At 37.8% G+C, this 21,575-nt stretch overlaps 1 protein-coding gene across 1 annotated transcript; it reads left to right on the forward strand.

The window, feature by feature from the left end:
• The first annotated feature begins 3,341 nt into the window (after positions 1-3,341).
• LOC134219160 (protein giant) lies at positions 3,342-4,961 on the forward strand. The gene is made up of 2 exons (XM_062697862.1): positions 3,342-3,507; positions 3,630-4,961. Exons 1-2 carry the CDS (start codon positions 3,474-3,476, stop codon positions 4,784-4,786), a joined length of 1,191 nt encoding a protein of 396 aa, XP_062553846.1. The 5' UTR covers positions 3,342-3,473; the 3' UTR covers positions 4,787-4,961.
• The last annotated feature ends 16,614 nt before the right edge of the window (positions 4,962-21,575 follow it).

A 21,575-nucleotide genomic window follows, 5' to 3' on the forward strand; every position in this document is an offset into this window, starting at 1 on the left:
GAAAAAATGTATTTCAAGAGGAATGTATTTCCTTCGGAAATTCTTGCGCAAATCCGGACAGTAGTAAAACAAAACCCTGTTTTGAATCTGGTATTAAGACTTTATGCCAAAAAAATAAACCCAAAAATATCGAAATTGTAGTCGATCCAACATCATACTTCTTCGGATATTCTGAAGAATTCCTTAGGAATTTACTCCAGGAATTGCTTCGTAAATTTCTCCAGAAATTTCTTAGAATATTCATTCAGATGATAGTTCATGAATTTATCCAAAAGTTCATTCGGAATATAATCCAGATATTTTTTTTCGTAAAAAGATACCCCCAGGAATTAATTCGATCCAGTAGATCTTTCATGCATACCTTCAAAAGTTCCTCCAGGAATTCCGTGGTAAATTAGTAATCCATCGGTAATTCATCCAGTGATTCATTACTAAACACCTCAAATAATGTTTTCAAAAGTCTCCAGTAAATAAATCTTGGAACACCTTCTGAAATTCCTTTAGGAATTCGTTTAGTCCCTCCAAAACACGTGGATTCTTTTTCGCAAATTTCATATCAATTTGTCCATTTCGAAACATGTGCTGTGCATATGCACAGCCAAGATATTTAAAAAAAATGGTTTTCGTATGGCCGAGTTGCCGAATAATATGCAATTAATTGAATTTGTCTGTAGATTCATCCAGGAACTCCTTCAGATTTTTCCCAGAGATTCTTTCGGCAAATTCTCAAGATAGATACAGACATTATTTTGGAAAGCATCAAGACATTCTTTCGAGAATTCAAAAAAAGAATTCTAGGAATTCCTCCAGATTTTCCCTAAAGAATTCCTTGAAAAATTTCTGAAGGATCATCTTTTTTTTTAATCTTTAAAGAACACTTGCATCTTGAAAATTCCTTCGGAAATTCCTCAAGAGATTCCTTCGAAATTATCTTAACGATTTTTTTAAAAGAATTACTCCGCAAGCTCCTTTGGAAATTTGGTCGAAATTCCTACGGAAATACTTTCGGAAATTGTATCAGAGAAACCATCAGATTTTTTTGAAAATTGCTTTAGAAATCCCTCCGGAAATTGGTTCAGGAGTTCCTTCGAATTTTTGACGTAGAATTACGTTTATCGGTAAAATAGGGGAGTCATTCCAAAGTTACTAATTTGGGACCGTCACGAAAAGAGGTCAGGAATTAAGAGCCAATAAATCAGCCGTTTTTCAACGGATTCTAGAAATTTTGGTATTAATCGATCAGTTAACTCTCTAAGATTTCATACAACTATTTCAGGAATTGCTTAAAGAAACTCTTCCAGTAATTCCTTAAGAGATCCCTCTAAGAAAATGGTAGAACTCCTGGTAATCCTTCAGAATTCTTTCAAATATTCATCCAGCCCGAGCAGCACACATGTTGCACAAAAGTTTCTGTAACAAATATGTAACCGAATTTAGTCACATTTGAGTTGCTGCAACCAAATCGGTCTGGATTGTGCTGCTAGGGAGGAATCCCTTCGGACATTCCTACGTAAATTTAATTAGATATTCCTCGACCCTCGGATATTTCTTCAAGATTTTTTTCGGAAATCACTTCTGAAATTCTTTTAAGAATCATTTGGAAATTACTTTAAAAATTCTTTCCGAAATTTCATCTGGAAATTCCTTTCAAATTTCCGTTAGAAACTCTTCGGAAAATTCTTTTAGTATTTCCTATTTCATTCTTCAATACACACTTAGAATAAATCACCGACTTCGGTAATTCATTTACCGAATTCTCAACAGCTGAACGCTCGGTAATGAGTTCGGTGAACGAATAAACTACCGACCGTTCGGTAATCTGAGTACTCTCCGCGAAATGTCAATTTTACCGAACAGATCGGTAATGTTTTGAATTCACCGAAATATTCGGTATATAGGAATATCCAGCTGATTCTTATTGGAATGCTTTCATTCTTTTTAAATAATAAAAAAAAACAAATTATGTTGAAATGGTACACGAAACTTTATTAGGTTTTTCCACGAAAAAACGAAAAATAATAAGTATAATCTCGAGTATAATATCGTAAATCGGCGGTTTGAGGTCTACAACTGCGGATTTTCTCCAGCATTAGTGCCTCGTTTTTTCGCAGTTCACCGAGTCTGGTTTGGCTGTGGCGTGCTTCCGACGTTAGAAAACTTCCCGATGACGTTGCACATTTGTTTCAGAACTAAAAATTATTACTGTTAGTATGAAAAATATTCTATTGTTTTTTTAATATACTCACCTTTGTTAATTTTAACAGCGTCCTTATTTTGGAGAGCTCTTAGAAACAAATTTGCCACTGCAGTGTGACACGAAGCAAAAAAAAAACTGATGCCGCGTAGGTTTGACGTCTGACTCGAGGTAGGCTTTTACCGAAATTTCAGTTTTTTCTGTAAAAATGGTGACGTTTCATCGCAATCACCGAAGTTCGGTAATATTCAATGTAAACAACAGGGAAATTACCGATTTATCTGTGGTTTTCCCAATAACCGATCAGTTCAGTAAAATAATTTACCGAACTCTTGAGCTCTTTCTAAGTGTGTATATTTTGGGAAAAAAATCTTGCAATGCAACTAAATTTCTGAAATAATCTGCGGGAATTTTGAAAAAAAAAAACTTCGTATGGTTTTACTAAAAGGATTTCCGCAATTTGGGAACCTCTGGTCTAAATAGATCGAAATGGTTAATATTCGTCTCAAACAAATATACATTTAGGACAACTAAGGCGTATCAATATGTGGAACGATTCTTTGGATATAAAATAGTTTGAATTATTTAAAAATATTACACCGAAGTGAATTCCAAAATTTGTTACATCTCAGTCATCTCTTTAAAATCGGAAAATGCGGATAAATTTAGCAAACAATCTCTTCCCAGTTCCTCATTTTCTCCCAAATCCTAGTTAAAGGAAAAATGACAAAAACCCCTTTCAATGCATGAGGGACCGCAAAAAGTCACAAGTGCCAAATCGGTTAGAATGTGGTCCGAAAGAAAAAAAAAAGAGAGAACGAAAATTTCTCTTACTATAGGCAGCCAAAGGCAAGTGCTCTCCGGATGGGTTGAGTGCGTGGCGGTGTGGTGCGGCTATGACCTCTGCCTAGTTATTTGACCCTCTCTTTCGAACGCCAGCTCGTTTACCCGGTTTCGTACAATGTGTGGGAGAAATGGGCATCGGTTTCCGCGTTGGCTAAAGCGAGACAGCATACAGGAAGAGAGTATGAAAATTTTGCAAAATAGAATTTTTGCATATTCTTTGGATTTGGGTTTTTCGGGAGAAAAAGGGTTCGCCGGTATAAAAGGCATTTGCGGTGGTCAGTTCGCGGTCATTAGAGGAAAGAGTTCAACGTGAGGTGGTCGATTTTGTGCCTGGATTAGATTAGTAGCAAAAAGTGGAATAACGTGTTTTCAAAGTTCGGTAAAGAATTAACGCAACCGCACAGTGAAGTGTGTTTTCGAAATTCAATATAAAATGATCGCTCAATTCATGATGGATCTCAAAACAGGTAAATATTTTCTACATTATAAATACAATATTTACATTTCATTTTTTTACGTTATCTATGTATGTTCATGATTATTAAAAAAAAGATTACTAATTTGGCAAATTTTTGTCTCGAATTTACAGATCATCGCACAAGTCCATCCCTATACTTCCCACATTCTCCGAAAATGCCCGAAACCTGCCGTCCAGATTCGACCGATTCTGGAGTTTTGGATTTATCTAAACGGCGCGATTCATTAGAAACTCGCAAAACTCCGTCGCCATACGCCAGTTTTAGCGAAGAAGGCTCCCCAACGATGCAAAGATCTCCACATAATGCCAGCAACGCTCTTCTGATGAACTATCATGCATCCATTCATCATCCTCACCATGGGCTAACATTGAAAGCTCAGATACCTTACGAATCTCCGAACCATATGGATCATAACAGACATCCTACTGGATTCCATTCTACCCATGCGCTGCATTTGCCTCAACATCCCATTATTCCAAAGCAGGAAAATGTGCCTCAACGTCCAGAGCTGTCACCCTATTTACTACGAGCCGACGCTCTTCAACAACGGCCCCAGTTCCACCCAAGTCCAATTCATGCATCACGCGAACACGATTCCCTCTCTGAATCTGGCTCCGAGGGACACATCTCCAGTGGCTTGAAGCTGCATCAAATCAATCAATCCAACGAACCTGCCTCTAACGGAAAATATCCAATGGTAGTTGGCCGCGATGGCAAACTGGCGCGCCCTTTCAAAGCCTATCCGCGAGATCCGCTCAGTCTAGCAGCCGGCTTCATGGCCAGTGACACCCTATTGGATGCCAATTCAGCTGAAAAGTACAACATGTTCCGCAAACGGATGCTAGAGCAGATTCACGCCGCTAACGGCGGTCAGCCAACAATCTCGAACCCGAAGATGCGTCGCCTAAACAAATCCCTCAGCGACACGTCGGAAACAGAAAGCGTATCGGACAAAATGCCGGAACCGTCATCCATGCCGCCAAATGCCACACCCACCGAGCAGCACCCCGGCAGCGACGCCGACGGCAACAACAGCAGCAATGGCGGACCAAATGGAATGGCAACCAAAGACTCCGCCTACTACGAGCGGCGTAAGAAAAATAACGCCGCTGCAAAGAAATCGCGCGATCGAAGGCGAATCAAAGAGGACGAAATTGCCATCCGGGCAGCTTTCCTGGAGCGCGAAAACATTGAGCTGAAATTTGAGCTGGCCGCTGCGCGGAAGCAACTGGCGCTTTACGGCGTGGTGGCGGGCGGGTCGCCGTGAGATTGACCTCCAGCCATCAAGTATGACGAACGGTGTGTAAATAGGGTGTAAAGTTCCTTTGTCCGAGCCGACGATTCCTAAGCTTAGTGTGGATAAGTTTGATCTCTGAATAAGACTGTATAGACGACTGAAAGACTGATTGATTATTTTATAAGGCTATAGAATTAAATAAAAATATTGTAATTGTAAACTTTACCGTTATTGGTTTAATCTGTCCTGAGAAAGAAATTCCTTACCTTTATTGTTTCATCAAATAGAAAATATAAATTTATGCTACAAGTTGCAAAACCAACATAAATTTATGCTACAAGTTCAGTGCTGAAAAATCGAGATTAGTAGCATTTTCAAATACTTTTCCCCTATTTCTTTTGCGATAAAGAAAATCATACCTCAATTTGAATACTATTCTAATTCGCTGTGCTTCTGTCTGATGTTGTTTTGTTTTCCAAACCACGGTGATGAAGAGGATGGTTTTTAAGCAGTTACAACTTTCCAGAATTTAAGTATTATAATATTTATTATAACATTGTATGATATAAAGTTGTCAAAAGGTAGGATGAAATTGCAAAAAAAATACATAACTAATTATTCAACTATGTTAATTTATTGTGTAACGAGTTGCAAAATGATGATTTTGTTAGCACCATCAGTACGTTTATCCAATGAAGCTTGCTGGTTTTTTACACGATTTAGTTTTAGTCGATTAAGACCTTGAGCGTCAATAAAACGATGAGGTTTACTCACGAAAAAAATCACTTAAAGTCAGCTGTTAAAAAGCTGTGAAAATTCAGGTTTACCGAGAAATTAATGAATTCTAACCGCGTAAAAAACCTGGGTGCACTACAAGTCTTGAGAAAATCGACTATTACAACGAGTTGCACAGATAATTGTTTTGTAATGACGCATATTAGACTGGAATATGGTTATCCGAAATGAAAATGCGGTGAACAATCAGATTAGCATTCTTGATTGTAAAAGTTCTCAAGATATCGATCAGCATTGCAGAGTTCGATGAATTGAAGAGCAATAGCGACCCTTTCTTTTAATTCTATCACAGGCCACCGCTAGGGGGCGGCTCCATACAAAGTGGTGGCCAAAAATATTTTTTTCCGCATTTTCTAATAGTATTCTAGTAAGTTCAGCATAAAATTAGTCATATCTATGTATTTTCATCGCATTCGTAAGGTGTAACTAGTATTTAACCCAGTAATGAGCAATGTATTCCTGAACAATAAACTTGAACGTTCGTTTTGAATTTTAGTAACAGTTCAAATGCAAATCAAAACTAGAATATGGTTGCTGTATCTAAGATTAAATAGGAGAGGTGGAAGCCCCCTCCCTCCTAGCCAAGATTTGATCCCCCCTCCATTTTTTTAAATATGTTGTATAATAAAATTGTTTTATCAATCAGGTATTTTGGTGAACAATTATTTGTCTACCAAACATCACCGTACATTACAAACTAGTCGAAAGGATTATTCTTTAAAATGCTTCCATTATTTTTACTGGACACATAACAACATCTTGAGCTAAGTTGATGATATGTCTCTATTGTTTATCTACAAGGATGAATTGAATATACTATAAAATAAAACTTGGTGAGCGTGGGGCGCAAGCGTGGGTGGATAAATGTGGCTTCGAACCGTGTATTGTGGCGTCAAATTGACGATTCAGTGATATGGAAATGCTAATATCATCTTCCAAACTTGGACGTACATGTTCATGATAGAATTAGAGGCGAAAGTATAGAATTGATAGTTCCGTTAGGATACGGCAGGCATGAAGAATGTTTTTATAGAAGTCGATTTGAAAGCGAGCGGAGGGCAATATTTGTGATGGCACATATCACACGACCTTCCTTCTGCCAAGCTCCCGTATGAAGGAGAGGGAAGAATATCAGAATGACGATTCAGGGTTATTTGTTTAGATGTAGACTAAATAAATGAATGAAAACATAATTTTCATTGATAAATTGTCATAATAATTGTATTGTAGTTAATCAAATTAACAAGCAATTCTACTCATTTTTTACATTTTCATCAAAAGCAAAATCATCATCCAGTTATTCAACATCGTCCATTAGTTCGTCTAGTGCATTGCCTTCAGCGTTTACATTTTCAGAGCTGTCAAGATCTTCGAATACTAAAAGTGATTTTACAAAATCTGGATATTCAAGTGTTATCTTCTTTCGTATTCTAGGGTAAGGGAGGTATTTTGGACCGCTTTAGGAGATTTTTTAAAATCCTTTCTTTATTCGGTAGGCACTCTGTGTTACTTAACCGCTACTGTGCCAAGATCTACTGTGGTATTCTGCTGCCAGAATCCACACCGAATCTAATTTTTGATTTTTCCATTATTCATTGTTGTCGTTGCATTGTTCGGTTGCCATTTATCCGGGTAACGTTGGAGGAATGCCTCCGAGAAGAACAAGTTGTCAATCGTCATCAGGCAGCCATGACGATTAGACGCGTACCTTAAACGCCCCTGAATGGGCTGGGGATCCGGCGACTGACGAGGGTTGGGTGGAGGGGCTGGGAATCGAATCCATGACCACTCGCTTGTAAGGCTTGAAGGTGTAACCAACTCCGCTACGGGCCCCCCCCCCCCTTCGCTTTAGGAGATGGCCGAACAATTTTCGAATAAAAGTTAGAATTTGTAATAATGCTTGATCAATTCCCTGTGAAATGCTAGGTAGGATTTGTAGGTAAAAATGTGGTAAATCCCACCTAAAGAACCAAACTATCATAAACTCTGAATATATGTAAGATTTAATTTTGACCACCTGTTTTTATTTTGGACCTTCTATTGAACATATTTTGAACCACTCGAATAATTTTGTATTGCTTGCAAAGTTATGTTACTATTAGATTAAATTAATGATCTCCAGCATTTTCGGCCTTTTTGATCCTGAAAGTCCTTGTAAGCAATACATTTTTATAAGCACTCAAAAGCTTAGAACAGTATCTACCAGCTAAGGATATTAAAACCAATATCAATTGGTACCGATACAGCATCATGAAAGCAAAACAAAAGTGCGGCCCATGGCCATGATGTATGCACCATGGTCACACCTACCCTGCCATATATTTTATGTAGTTTGCCAGATCTGTTTCATTCGCGCCATTGATAGTAGTGGGTTACCCGGTCCTTCCTTGCTCCTTGTACATTTTTTTTTCCAAACGAAACAAAATCGTAAAACGCGGCACTCTGTTGCATTCGCAAGCTGTACGGACGGAGAGCTCTAGCAAAGATTGGTTCTTGCCATGGAGCTTCCTTAACCACAAATCGCATATTTGTCCCATATGGATAGGAATTCCAGCAAAGGTGGGACTGATATGCGATCATAGGCAGTATTTTCGTATGAAAATAATAAAAACAGTTACATGTTGGGTTAATAGACAATTTTCTAGTTACCCGTGGCTATGACACTGATCCGCAATATTTGTGGGTTTTCTCGAGACGCATAATACACGTTGATAGCGTTAAAGCCGAAAACAAATTCATGATATGAAAATGTTGTATATAGAAATTGTAAAATGGCATATAAAGAGAGAATTTCCTTTAGAATATATAAACAAAGTCATCGTGAAAACATTGTTGGTCGGTTGGGTGGATACAATTTTTATATAGAATGATAATTTTCGGTCTGTTTTTACCCATTTTTAACAAAAATAAAAATTAGGTTTGAAACATTTTTAAAACTAAATTTGACATTTACCAGTTCCACATTTCAATCTGTCAGAAACAAACTATCAACTGGATTTGATTTAAAGTATATTTGAGTAGTATGTGATAACTGTGTAATTTGACGTAATAAAACACTTGTAGTTTTGTCATCAACCGTACCACACGTATATTGTCTCGTCTCGTGTAATATCACAGTCTTCGCTTTTACAGGTTATGAGCCCAGCACAGCTCAAGCCTCGTTTTTATTGTTCGGTTGTGTACGCGTTTGTGCATTAAAAAAAACGTCGCAAAAAGTTTTCCGGAATAAAGTTTTTACTCGAGTTTTTCCGCGCCGCGAGTGGCAGATTTTGCATTCGGTGACACTGTATTCCGTTGCCGTTGAACTAAGATGGAAGAGGAAAGAAAGGTGTATCTTTTCGATGGAACCAACTTTAACAATTGGTGCTTCCGGATCGAAGTTCATTTGGAGGAGCTAGACCTCCTGCAATGCATTCACTCAGAAGCGGAGGAAGATCCGCAGCTGCAAGTTTTGCAAACGGATGATGCTGCCGTCAAAGCGGATAAAGAGGGAAAGCTGTTGGAAAGAATGAAAAGGACGTTAAATGCAAGTCGGTTTTAGTTCGTAACATAGCTGATTCACAGCTCGAATGCATCAAGGGCAAACGAACTCCGCGTGAAATATGGACGACACTCGAAACAACATTCGCCCGAAAAGGCATCTCCGGGCAATTCTATCTACTGAAGCGTCTTTCGGCGATGAAGTTTGAGGAGACTGGATCTCTACAAGCGCACCTGCTACAGTTTGAGCGGATGGTGCGGGATCTGGAGTCGGCCGGCATCAAACTTCAAGAGCATTTGGTGGTGTTCTATCTTTTGCAAACAATGCCGAAATCGTACGGGCAACTTGTGACTGTGTTGGAAACCCTTTCAGTGGAACAATGTACCCTGGACTTTGTGAAAGCCCGCTTGTTAAGTGAGAGTGTGAAGCGGGAGCACAGCGATGATGGTGCTAAAAGTGGCGAATCAACTGCGTTTGTTGGAAAGTTTGCAAAACCGAAGATAAAGTGTTTCGCATGTGGTAAAGTGGGACACAAACGTTCTGAATGTCCCCAACGTGGCGATAACAATGCAGCAAAGGCAGTGAAGAAAGAGAAAAAATATGAGAAGAAAGGAAGAGCACACATTAGTGAATCTGAGGTTACGTTTATTAGTAGTCGTGTTGATGTAAACGAGCGATCTTGTGGCAATACAGCGTTCAAATGGATTTTGGACTCGGGCGCATCTGATCACATGATATGCAGTAGTGAATGTCTTCGTGATGTCGAGAAGCTTAAAGAGCCGGTCATTATCAAGGTCGCATCCGGCCAAGTTCTCCAGTGCAATTTCAAGGGAAAGGTGGACATGGTGGCTCGTATCGGCAAGCGTAGATTAGTGTGCGTCGTGAAAAATGTATTGCTAGTGCCGGGACTGCATTATAACCTCTTTTCGATCCGTCGTGTGGGAGAACTAGGAATGGAAGTGCAATTTTCTAAGAATACGGCAGTAATAAGTCGGAAAGGTGTGCCTGTGTGCATTGCTCGTCGATCGGATCGACTGTATGAACTGGACGCTGATGTGAAGATACCGATGAACAATAAAGTGCTTGTGACGCAAAAAGCGATGAACAGTGCTGAGCTTTGGCACAGAAGATACGGCCACATAGGGAAGAGTGGTTTGCTAAAGCTGGTGAATAACAACATGGTGAGAGGTATGTCGCTGAAAAAGGAAGATGCTCTCGTTCGCGGTGTGTGCACCCCTTGTATGGAAGGCAAGCAGACACGTAAGCCTTTTCAGGACATGACATTTCCTCGTAGCTCTCGACCACTCGAACTAGTGTACAGCGACGTCTGCGGTGCAATGACCCCTGCGGCATGGAACGGTAAACGCTATTTCGTCACCTTTACAGACGATTACACACATTTTTGTGTTGCTTACGTTCTGAGTACCAAGGATGAAGTGATTGACTGTTTTAAAACCTATGTCGCCATGGCAGAAGCTCATTTCGATACCAGCATTAGCCGTTTACGTTGCGACAACGGAGGCGAGTATGTAAGTAGAGCTTTCGATGGTTTTTGTAAATTGAAAGGTATTCAGGTGGAGTTCACTGTACCCTATACCCCTCAGCAAAATGGGGTCAGTGAATCTGGGTGTTTAATTTGTATGATTTTTGCCTTTCTCGTACAATAAAGTTGTACCGAAAGGCTATATGATTGCTTCAAAAAAGAACTTTTGATAGAAGGCCCGGATACCCATAGTGTAATATACCGATCAACTCAGCTCGACGAACTGAGGTGATGTCCGTATGTGTGTATGTATTTTGTGTGTGTAGATGTGTATGTGTACAAATTTTGTAGACACACTTTTTGGAATTTAGCATTATCCGATTTACTCGCAACAAGTTGCATTCGACGGGGAATGTGGTCCCATTATTTGCTATTGAAAATTGGCTCGTTTGGACATTGCATTTTGGAATTATTGAAAAATCATTGTTTTTTCCCAAGGGAGCGTCCACAAATTACGTAACGCTTAGAGGGGGAAGGGAGTTTATCTAAGTGTGACAATCCATTCAAAATTTTCAGATGTTTCATACAAAAAGTGTGACGAAAATGCCAATTTTTTGCGTTACGTAATTAATAGATCTTCCCAAGGGCCTCCCCTTGGAAAAAAATTCAAAAACCGAAAAAAAAATTTTTCGAAAATAGTGGCAATGCATTTTAACTAATGCAAAACATGCAAAATGATCGAAAATTTTATCTATTCTCCTGAAGAGCTTTTTTGACCTTTCTAAAGTGATTTTTTCAATATATTTTATAATGCACGAGAAAGGCATCATCACTGCTAGGTGGATTAATCTGGGTTTTTTGGTTTATGCTCGCAGAATGGATAATCGTAATTAACAAAAAAAAACATTTTTACGACCTTGTGCCAAAATGACGCTCATCCGCAGCTAAACTGTGGTGGTGGTCTCTTGAGACTGCTCGACCCTGCTTGTTAGATATGGTCCAACTTAGGCAAAATTTTTTTTTAAATAATTGCCCATTTTTTACTAATTTTTTTTAACCGTGCAGCCTCAACAACGTACCCTTTTTAAAGTTTAAACAATTACCTTTCCAACGCTGTATTAATTTCCAAAATTGGACAGTTAATCACTGAGAAAATTGCATTTGTTGGAAATGCATTTTTTCTACAATATTCACAATTTTCCTACGTGGCGCAATGAGTTTTCATCACAAAGGGCTGATATTTTGAAAATCTAGGTTTGAACTATCTGGCTACCAAATGGTATACAAGACACGTCATTCAAAACAAGTCAATTTTTCTATGGTTGGAGTTCTTGGAAGTTCTTGGAACTTCCTCCAAGAACTCAAGCCAGGTTGCGGATTTAAGAAAAGAATCGCAATATTTCGGCGAGCTAAACGACGACTGAAAAAATATCGGAATCCATTTATGGATCGCAATGAACCGAAATGTGTTGAAATGCACTACGAATCGTTTCAATCTTTTCATACTTGATGGGGAATAGATTTTGAATCACTTAGTTTTCTTCTCACTGATGTTTGCTGGACAATTGTCCGGTAGCCATTACACCTTGACCGCGACGTCGGATGGTAACACTAATACACACATTGGCACTGGATCAACTCGCGGAACATACCGGACAGCTGGTGCTGGTACACTATCAAGGAAAGTAGATCACTTCTCAAACGGATATTTTTTAGGCCACATAATAAATATACGTATTCACAAAATGTATGGACTTAAAACAGTTCAATTTTTCTTTTGTTCCATTGTTGTTTTTGAGTTGTTCCATTGTGGGGCGTATTCGAGGATGGAGAGATGCGGCCTCGAACCGTGTATTGTGATTGTGGCGTCAAATTGTTGATTCAGTGTTATCTGTTTAGATGTAAACTAAATAAATAAATAAATAATACTTTCTGATAAAGTTTTTTGCCCCCGTAGCTTTTGTAAAAATTCCAGCCAAATCCGTCAAGCCTGACTGGGTGCTCAACAACAGTTCCAAAATTTGACATAAATGAGCTCAACAAACAGTTTCATTTATTTATTTTTTTCATTGTAGGAGGTAGGGACACGGCAGGTATTTCCGTCCATCGTCGTAGGGGCTAAAACCAACGAAAGCAACGTACATTTGCTAGAACTCCACTTAGCAGAACGTTCCTCCTGAGCTTACGATTTGGTACGTACATATGAGTTTTACAAAAAAGCGTCTCTTTTATTGGTTTTCGAGACTATGACGAACAGACGAAAATACCTGCCGTGTCCCTATCAAATTTTGAAAAACTTCATCAGTAGAATCAACGGAGCATGATGTTAAGCATTTCCTGAAAATCAAGACATGTCACGCCTCAAGGGGTCGTTCAACAATGATGTCACAGGTTTTAGGGGGAAGAGGGGGTCTAAGATTTTGTGAAAGTACATATACAAGGTATACAAAAAGCGTGACAGAGGGGGTCTAGAAAGCTCAAATAGTAGTGGATGTCATATTTGAATCGCCCCCAATAGAATGAAGCGGGAGGACATACATTTTTTTTTTTGAGAATCGACTCGTTTTCGATTATTCTTTTTTTAACTCGCTTCCTCACATATTTTTGAATTATTTTATTCTTCGAAATATTTTGAAATTATTCACTATAAAAAATGACGACATGAGAAAAACATTTACAAAAATAATATGAAAAATAAAATACACTGAACAAAATAATGTTTAGGGGCCGATGTCAACGTAGCGTTTTTCAAGCTGCGTGTACGTCGTGTCCGCGCAAGGTACCCAGCATCAAATGTAGTCGTGCACACAGCATATGTAGACATGTACAATACTCCATTAGATGCTAGGTACCACGCGGCGTGCACACATCGACTCTAAGGTAGTCTCAAACCTCGGAAAAGTTTTCTGTCCGATTTTGGGTCTCGGATGGTTCTCTCTCGGATGCTTATCTGCGGATGGAATTTTACTCCTTTACTTTTTCGAAGGACCGGGATTCACGGACTTCGTCATGAAAAATTGAAATTTCGGTACCATTTTAAACACATAAGAAACGAAACCAGGCATAAAATTACCCCCAACTATAATCCAGCCTTCAAATTGATCAGTATAGTTAACATGCGCAATGAAATCCCATGAAGCGCCATTTTCAAAACACATGGCAACAAAATCAATGGACAAGATAGATGAGCTGCGGGCTACTTTTAACAAGATAGCATCATTTGAATCAATTTCGACCAAAAATGACTGTAAATTGATAAAATTTTACATTTATTCTAAAGCGTCGACCTATTGCATTGAAATAATTAAAAGAATGAAATATTTTTTTATGTTTTCTCTTTGAGATCCTTGATATATTTATCAACAAACAAAGGGATTCTGCGAGGGAAATCAATAATCTCACCCCTTGCGCTTTTGCATTTGTCTTTTGACGATTTTTCTTTCTTTAAGTCACTTTTCTTTTTACGTTTAACACATTGCCACAAGATTGTTTGACATGTCCCTTTTTACAAATGCGTTTGTCCCGTTTTTTCATTGAAATGATGTTGTCAATTTAAATTGAATTAATAATAATATCTTAGTAGCCATGAATTATTGTCTTCCTACATGCCTGTCATAATTGTTTACCTTATGATGGAGGGTTTAAAATACGAGTTAAATATTCTTTGTTTTAAAAAGTGAGGAACTAATTTCGGTTTTATTTTTAGGATATTAAGGGAACATTGCAGTCTATAGCAGAGTTAATTAATTTAGTATTTGAAGAAAGTTACAGAGGAAGGGGTTGTTCGTTAGAGAAAAATGAAACTGATAGGTTTTGGGGATTGATAGGAGATTGGAACTTGCAACTGTAGAATCGATAACAGAAGCTTTTGAAGTTTCATAATAGATCTAAGCCAAAAAAAAACTTATGATTGACAACGCAAATGTCGAAAGGGATAATTCAGAAATGATAGTAGATCAGAATAAAAAGCTGGATACCTTCCACTCTGTTACCTCTAGGTGGCACTTTAGTCATTCAATCCCGCTTATTAGTGACATTTAAAATCTTTACATTATTCAGAAGTGGCTCCAATACCCATTTTAGCCCATGGATAATGCAGTTTTTACTCTTTGGTAAGGAAACTTAGAATTGGAAAGAGCATTCCAGATGAAACATTCTTAAGTTACGATAATCTTTAGTATGAATTGTAAAAAATAATTTACAATGCATGTTCCAGAAAATAGTAATTCTTTGATAGAATACTCTAAGAAGACACTTGAGTCATTTGATAAAATTGATTAAATGGAAATAGATTCTTGTCGATCCTTTGGCAGAATCCTGGAGAAATCCCTCCAGGATTGCAAGTGAAATTTTAAAAGATGCCATAACGTATTTCTGCAGCTTCTTCAGTTCTTTAAATTCTAAAAGATTTTTTTGCGAAAGTTTAGAAAGTCAATCTGCTAGCAGAGCTTTGTGAAAAATCTCTCCAGAAAATTTCTGTCCTATTTTGGAGACAATTTATAAGAAGTCTAGAAAATCTTGCGGAGAAAATACATTATGTATTCAACCTACCATTGTGAGTACACAATAAATTTCATAAAAAGTATAGACCGTGTTTGTATTTCAGACCAGTATTCCAAGCCGACCCTGAAATCGTGTCTGGAGGGCAACGCTGGTAGAAAAGCTCAAAGGGAGTCCCAGCAAGTAATAGACTCCATCAACTCCTTGACTCACGGATCAGCACTAACCGAAATTAATCCTGAACATCACTGCGTTTCAGCTCCTGGAAGACAATTTAAATAAAATGAAAAAAAAAAAAAAAAAAAAATACGGGAATAGACTTTTTTCGTGAAATGCAATTAGGCTCATGATGATTTAACTAATTTTAGAGTTCCCTTCACTGATGAAACTTCAATTTTATACTTCATTTAATAAGAAAAGTTTCGTCGTACCAGGATTTATGCTTAAGCATCTGTCATCCTCATCATTATCATAATCATTCTAGCCTCAAATAATGTTCGTATATTACGCATATTGAGTGAATTGCCCATTCGATACTTTACGTTTTCGATTAGACGACAAGAAATAAATGTGAATTTTCTGTTTCCGAATATCATTTATACTGACCTAGTGCCCTTACACTAATAACTTCTGTATCAAACTAATTCTTCGCATATGACTGTATCATTCCATGACCGAATCATTTCTATCACTTGGTGGATTTTTTTTCGTACAGCCGGTCACTCCCGGCTTTTAGATGCTCGGTCGGGAATCCGTCCTTCCTTTTCTTTAGCTCTCGAACAGTCTTTTTAACCTCGTCTCTGTCCTCAACGGTCAGTCTTATTCGGTGCAGCATCTTAAGGACTCTGGCCTCGCCTTGGACAGTGTCCTCACATTCCGTGTCCATTACAACGATATTGCGACCAGAGCTAATCGTCAACTGTCTGATGATATCCGCGATCCGAAATGCATCAGGGCCCTCTATAGCTTCCTTGTGTGATTTTTATTTGAATCGCATGCTGTTGTATACGATTCTTTTCAAACCAATAGGATCCCTGGAAAATAAATCGTTCAAAAAATGTGGGATGTACGCTACACTTTATTGGTTGGTATGACCAATGGAATTTGCCACCATACGAGGAAGGTTGTTATCTTCTACAAATCAAATCACTTGATGTGAGCAGAAGAACCGCCCAAGAAATGTTCGCAGTGAAACTGCTAACAGGTGACATGGATTGTCCTGCATTGTTTGCCCAAATTTAAATATTCGCACCAGAATGGCAGCTTCCTCACATCCTGGAGTCGAGGAGCAGTAATTATGTATTAACGAGCGCCTCCAAGCTATCTGCTAACTAGTCAAACAATATTTTTATTTTTTGACAACAACGTTTCTGCTGACGCGTTTCGGAAACGACTACTGGAAGTTTTCTGTATCGCCGAACGATACCAATTAGATTAAATGTACTGTATGCATTGCGACAACCATTATCATTTGGATGAATAATAAACAAATAAATCAATTAATAATGTTTTTTTTTTCGAACTGTTGCATCAGACGAAAAATTGATTTTGCACCATTTTTGACAGTGATGTCAATAGATCTACTAACATATTTTATATTAATAATACTTTAAAACAAAACCTGTTCGAGGATTGGAGGTCTACAACCCTCCGTATTCATATTTTTGAGTGTCTAACATATCAAACGACATAATGTTTTCAAGATCTTTGATAGCCTTGTTGATGCTTGACTTATATATAATTATCATGAGCCGTAAATCTTAAAAAAAGGAATACTTGTTGTAAGACTAGTTAGTACTATCTCATTTAATTCTACCAAGTGGTGGAACTGAATAGGATAGTGCTAACTCGTCTTATGACAAGTAAAGACATTCTACTAGAATGCTCTTAATAATTTTCTAGCTAAAAGAAACCTAAAGGAAGGAGGTGGTACTCGAACAACAAGAGATTACAAGAAGCACATAACTATATTCTATTGAATTTTTGGATTGATTGAACGAATTATGCCTTGAACTGTACACAAAAATTACAATATTGTCACCTTGTCGAAAAAATAAGCGATTTGTTGTATTTATGTTGGATTATAATCAGAAAAAAGTATTGCGTTTCATTTTAAATATATTCAATCGATTCTTCATCGTTCAATATAGATTCAAACAAATCAAATCTAGCGACAGTTTTCCATCTTTGTATTTCCGTTATCCGTTTCATAGGGCACCAAAAACAGAAATAGTCCACCCTCCAATACAGTGTCCAACGCCCTTTTCCCATACCTCCAGTATTAGATTTAATTACGTTCCATCTCTACGTTCCTGCATGCAAAATGCGGAAGTGTTATCTCAGCTGAACACGCTCCTCTCGTTTCCACCACGCCAAGCCACAGTTTGCTTAATTTAGACATGACAGCACCCGACTGCAATTTACAGATGTGGTAGTCACCTAACCCCCGGCACGCCATCACTTTACCGGTCGAGACTTCGAAGACGCATTGAACCCTTTCAAATTTCCCTCATCGACAGCACGCTCCGGCCGATCCAATATCACCGAAAACAAAGGAAGGGAATCCCGAATAATCCTCCCACATGAAACAAATTTCGCCATTCACTTCCTCATTTCTGTAGATCTGTTTGGTCCGGGCAGGCACCCCATCGCCATCAGCAGCTTTCCCCTCTGGCCGTGTAGGTCTGCATCGCTTGTGAAACAAGGAATAGAAGGGTTCCAATTCAAATGGATTGTTGTTTAGATGGACTACCATACCGTCCCGGCAATGACGTGCCAAAATTAAACATATTTGCTCAGAAATGCGGAACTTTTCATCATCTGATTACAACCCACTCGTCCCCGCTGAAACCGTAAGGAAAAGAGCATGCGTGCAGTTGCATCTGCCAGCTCGTGCTGGGCCGATATCTAATTGATCGGTTTGGTTCAGTTATTATTTATTGCTATGGATGATGGTTCGGGCAAATTCGATGGAGACGCATGGTTGTTTCTCAACGTATGTACACAGGGCAATTGATGCGCTGTTTTCCCTAGTAACATTTTGGTTTTATACTGGTTTTATATCACTCTTGTAGAGTAAATTATGGTCTTCATTGGGTTTTTCCTGGCTCGATGTTCCTATTTTTACAGTTGTTATTCGAATTGTATTTAATTAATTTGCATCTTTTTTGGTAAGCACAATAATGCAATCCAAAAAGCGAATTGACAATTCTAAGTCTCAAAGTGGCTATTTTTTTGAGTAAATGAATTAAACGCAAACATTGGAAAATATTATCTGATAAAACCTGAGATGATAAAACTAGAGTTGTGTAGCTTTGAATGCATAATCCCAATGGTAATCAAAAACTAATGAGCAGCTGGATTAAAACTATATTGATTGATGTTTCTACACGTGCTTCATTCCATACTTCCAATGTCAATTGTGATGACCAAGCCAGATTTTTTCCAGCTGGGTGGATTTCTCTAGCTTCAGCAGCCTTTCTTGAAACGCCAATCATCAAACCGAAGAAAGCCAAATCGGAAAAATCTCTTGCGGGATTTGATCGGGAAGCCGAACAAGATCAAACAGCTCCTCACGCGCACGTGATCAAGCTAAAACCTGTCTCGGATCGAACCTTTGACCAACGCAATGTATAAGCTTTTCTGAGAATTTCGCCTCAATGCTTCTCCGCAGAAAACATAAGAAAAGGGGTTGCCGAAAATGACTCAACAAGATTCTGGCATTATGTTTGTCAAAGGCTTCAGAAACCAAACGATTTTCTGGACTCACATGGTCAGCATGACGAAATGATGAAACAAAGTAGCCCTGCGTTATTGAAAGAAAGTTGCCAAATCATTGCCGCATTCGGCTCAAGGCTACAGTTATGTTAATTTGCCTAAGAAAAAGGTAAAATCTATATGCAGAAAATAAGAATTGATTGTGGTTTAGGAAATTTGTTACGTTGCGAAGGGATTCAAATTTCACGGGACAAGTCCCTATTATTCGCATGATATTAATGATCGTTGTGCTTCGAAGGAAGGATAACTTTCGCAATTTTGGACAATCATACAGCAGAACAAGAAAATGCGATGTCGAACAAGGATTTTCCTGGTAAATCCTTGTCAAACAAATTTGTTCATCTCGTCGCAACAAAACACACCAAGTTAATCCTAATATTGACCAAAATCCAAGCACTCCAGCAGAGTCACAGTAATCGATTCAAGGAAATTGCTCTTCAGCCTATCGTCCCTATGGATACAGTTTTTCGTAAAATTACACTCTCGATGAAACGCCTACTTCGTTCTCCATTTCGTTGCTTTCAATCTTCACGGTAAAACCATAATTGTACGTCTGCTTGACGGATTATGCGCAAGAAAACAAACATAAATCCATTTTTTGGTATCTATGTTTGCTCGCTTCCTTGAACTGACTGCAGCATTTTGCAGTCAAAAACTTCGATCTAGAAAAAAAAAGTTGGTTGTCACATTAACACCTTCCAAAAAAAGAGAACCCAAGAAGTAATCAGCTTCTCGTGTTTTTTCCCACTTATCCCCGTAAGCTATTCATCATTTTATCATCGATGGAAGACGACACTGAGCTGGAATCCTTTTTCCCAACGCACCCAAGATACAGCTGGGAAAGGATGCGAAGGCTTAAGCCGTTCGGTTCAACCGGTTTTTGCTACTGCTAGGAATCTTGCTTCCCGTTAGATTTGCATTGACAAGAGTATCGACGATGCATTGTCTACGGTGAGTGAAATTGAAAGGTGTGAAAAATGGATATAGGTCTTACGGACAAGGTCTTTTGTGATTTGTACGGGCAGAATAAATCATCGTTTCCGTTGCAGCGTGTTACAGTTCGGATTTGAGTATGTAGGGTTTCGGGTTTTCATCTGATTGCTCCCATGTTCATCTTATGTCAAAAAAAGAAATAAAAAGCAGATGCGCTTTGTTTATTACTTTTATGATATAAAACTATTCAGCTGCTGAAAATGTAGCAAACATATCTAAATATTGAACACAAAATTGAGTGCGTAGTGAATAATTTAAGACCTTTGATGTTAGATAATTGTACTTGTTAATTAAGTCTCATATGGGTTTTTCATTCCTATGTGTTGAAAAAAATCCATTTCTTTTGCTTCCAAATGTTGCGTTCCCGGGAAGAAGCAGTGATATCGATAACATGATATGAACTTGTTTGAATAAGGAGTAAAAATAACAAAAAAAATGCACCAAAATGTCAAAAAATATCAGGTTTTGCTAATAACAAAAACAAACTAATAGCTTAAGATATTGTTAAGTTCTTGTTAATAGCAAAAACTGATATTTCTATGATATTTCGGTGCAAATTTTTATTTTCGCTTGTTGTTTTTACTCTTATTTCAAACAAGTATCATGTTTTGTTATCAATATCATGTTTACTATAAAAATAAAATGATTGAACTTTGATATCAAGATACTCTTTATCATGTCGTGAAGCTAATTTGAACAGGCTATAATGGAGGCTGATTGAGATGATCAAGATGAGATAAATTGACATGATTTATGAGTGATATCAACATATGAGTTATATCAAGGAATAAGTGTTGAGATGATCAATATATAAGTGTTGTCAACAACTATGTAACATTAATGCGGATGCTGATTTATGTGGAATAGGTTTAGTTTGAAATCTTATTAATGTGGAGTTCAATTGTTTATCGTATTTCAAAAGAAAAATTAAACAAAAGGATTGTAAAGGAACTGATTTCTTTTTATTTATAATTTTCTACTTATACTTGGTATCGGATATTCGAGACAGAGGTCGTCATGTGGTTGAGCACGTAGATTAATATTCTAGTAAGTTGCTTTTATTTGAATTTTTAAATTTTATCTATAAATTTTATATATTCTCCTCAAACCTGTAATATACAGGGATGTGTGCATAGGAATACGCGCTAATTCGTCCATGGCGCTACTATCCGTCATATCAAATTCTAAATCCCTAAATACTACTCGCGAATCCTAAACTAAATTAATGAATTTCATCATCTGGCGAGATAGAAAAAAGTGTACACTGCGATCTGTAGACATTTGAATTAGGGTATCTGTTCCCATATTAATAACAGCCCGTATATTAATCCCAACTGTCGATAAACCAAATAAAAAATCAATTTATTTACAATTTCTCACATCGTATGTACACAATAATGGATGGAACACATTCTTGAATGTTTGGAATATTATTCAAGATTTTGTTAAGTAATGTTTTAATTCACAAGAATCAAATTATTAAAAGATAAAATTAAAAAGCACTTTTATTTTCATTTTCCTACCTCTGAACTGATGGTTTGATGCACTGCTCGATTGCTACTAGCAGATTCATCTGTTTTCACGCCGTTGTTTTCCACTCAATTTCAAGCAAACACAAATGTATTCTTTCAAAATTCACTTCACAACACTTGAAGCACATCACATTTTCACTATAAATATAATTATATTTGAAAAACCAACGCGATTTCCTATAGTTTGATATAGGTTTATTTCGAACAACGTCTCAATTATCCTTGTCCGTATTCCAAACTGTTTACATGGCTTGCAGT

Source organism: Armigeres subalbatus, chromosome 3, assembly GCF_024139115.2.
Source record: "Armigeres subalbatus isolate Guangzhou_Male chromosome 3, GZ_Asu_2, whole genome shotgun sequence".
Classification (NCBI taxonomy): Eukaryota; Metazoa; Arthropoda; class Insecta; order Diptera; family Culicidae; genus Armigeres; species Armigeres subalbatus.

Bases quoted from the DNA above. Each gene is read 5' to 3' on its own strand.
- LOC134219160 (XM_062697862.1), top strand. From the start codon at position 3,474: ATGATCGCTCAATTCATGATGGATCTCAAAACAG. The intron at 3,508-3,629 runs GTAAATATTTTC...TCGAATTTACAG, and splicing joins CATGATGGATCTCAAAACAG to ATCATCGCACAAGTCCATCC.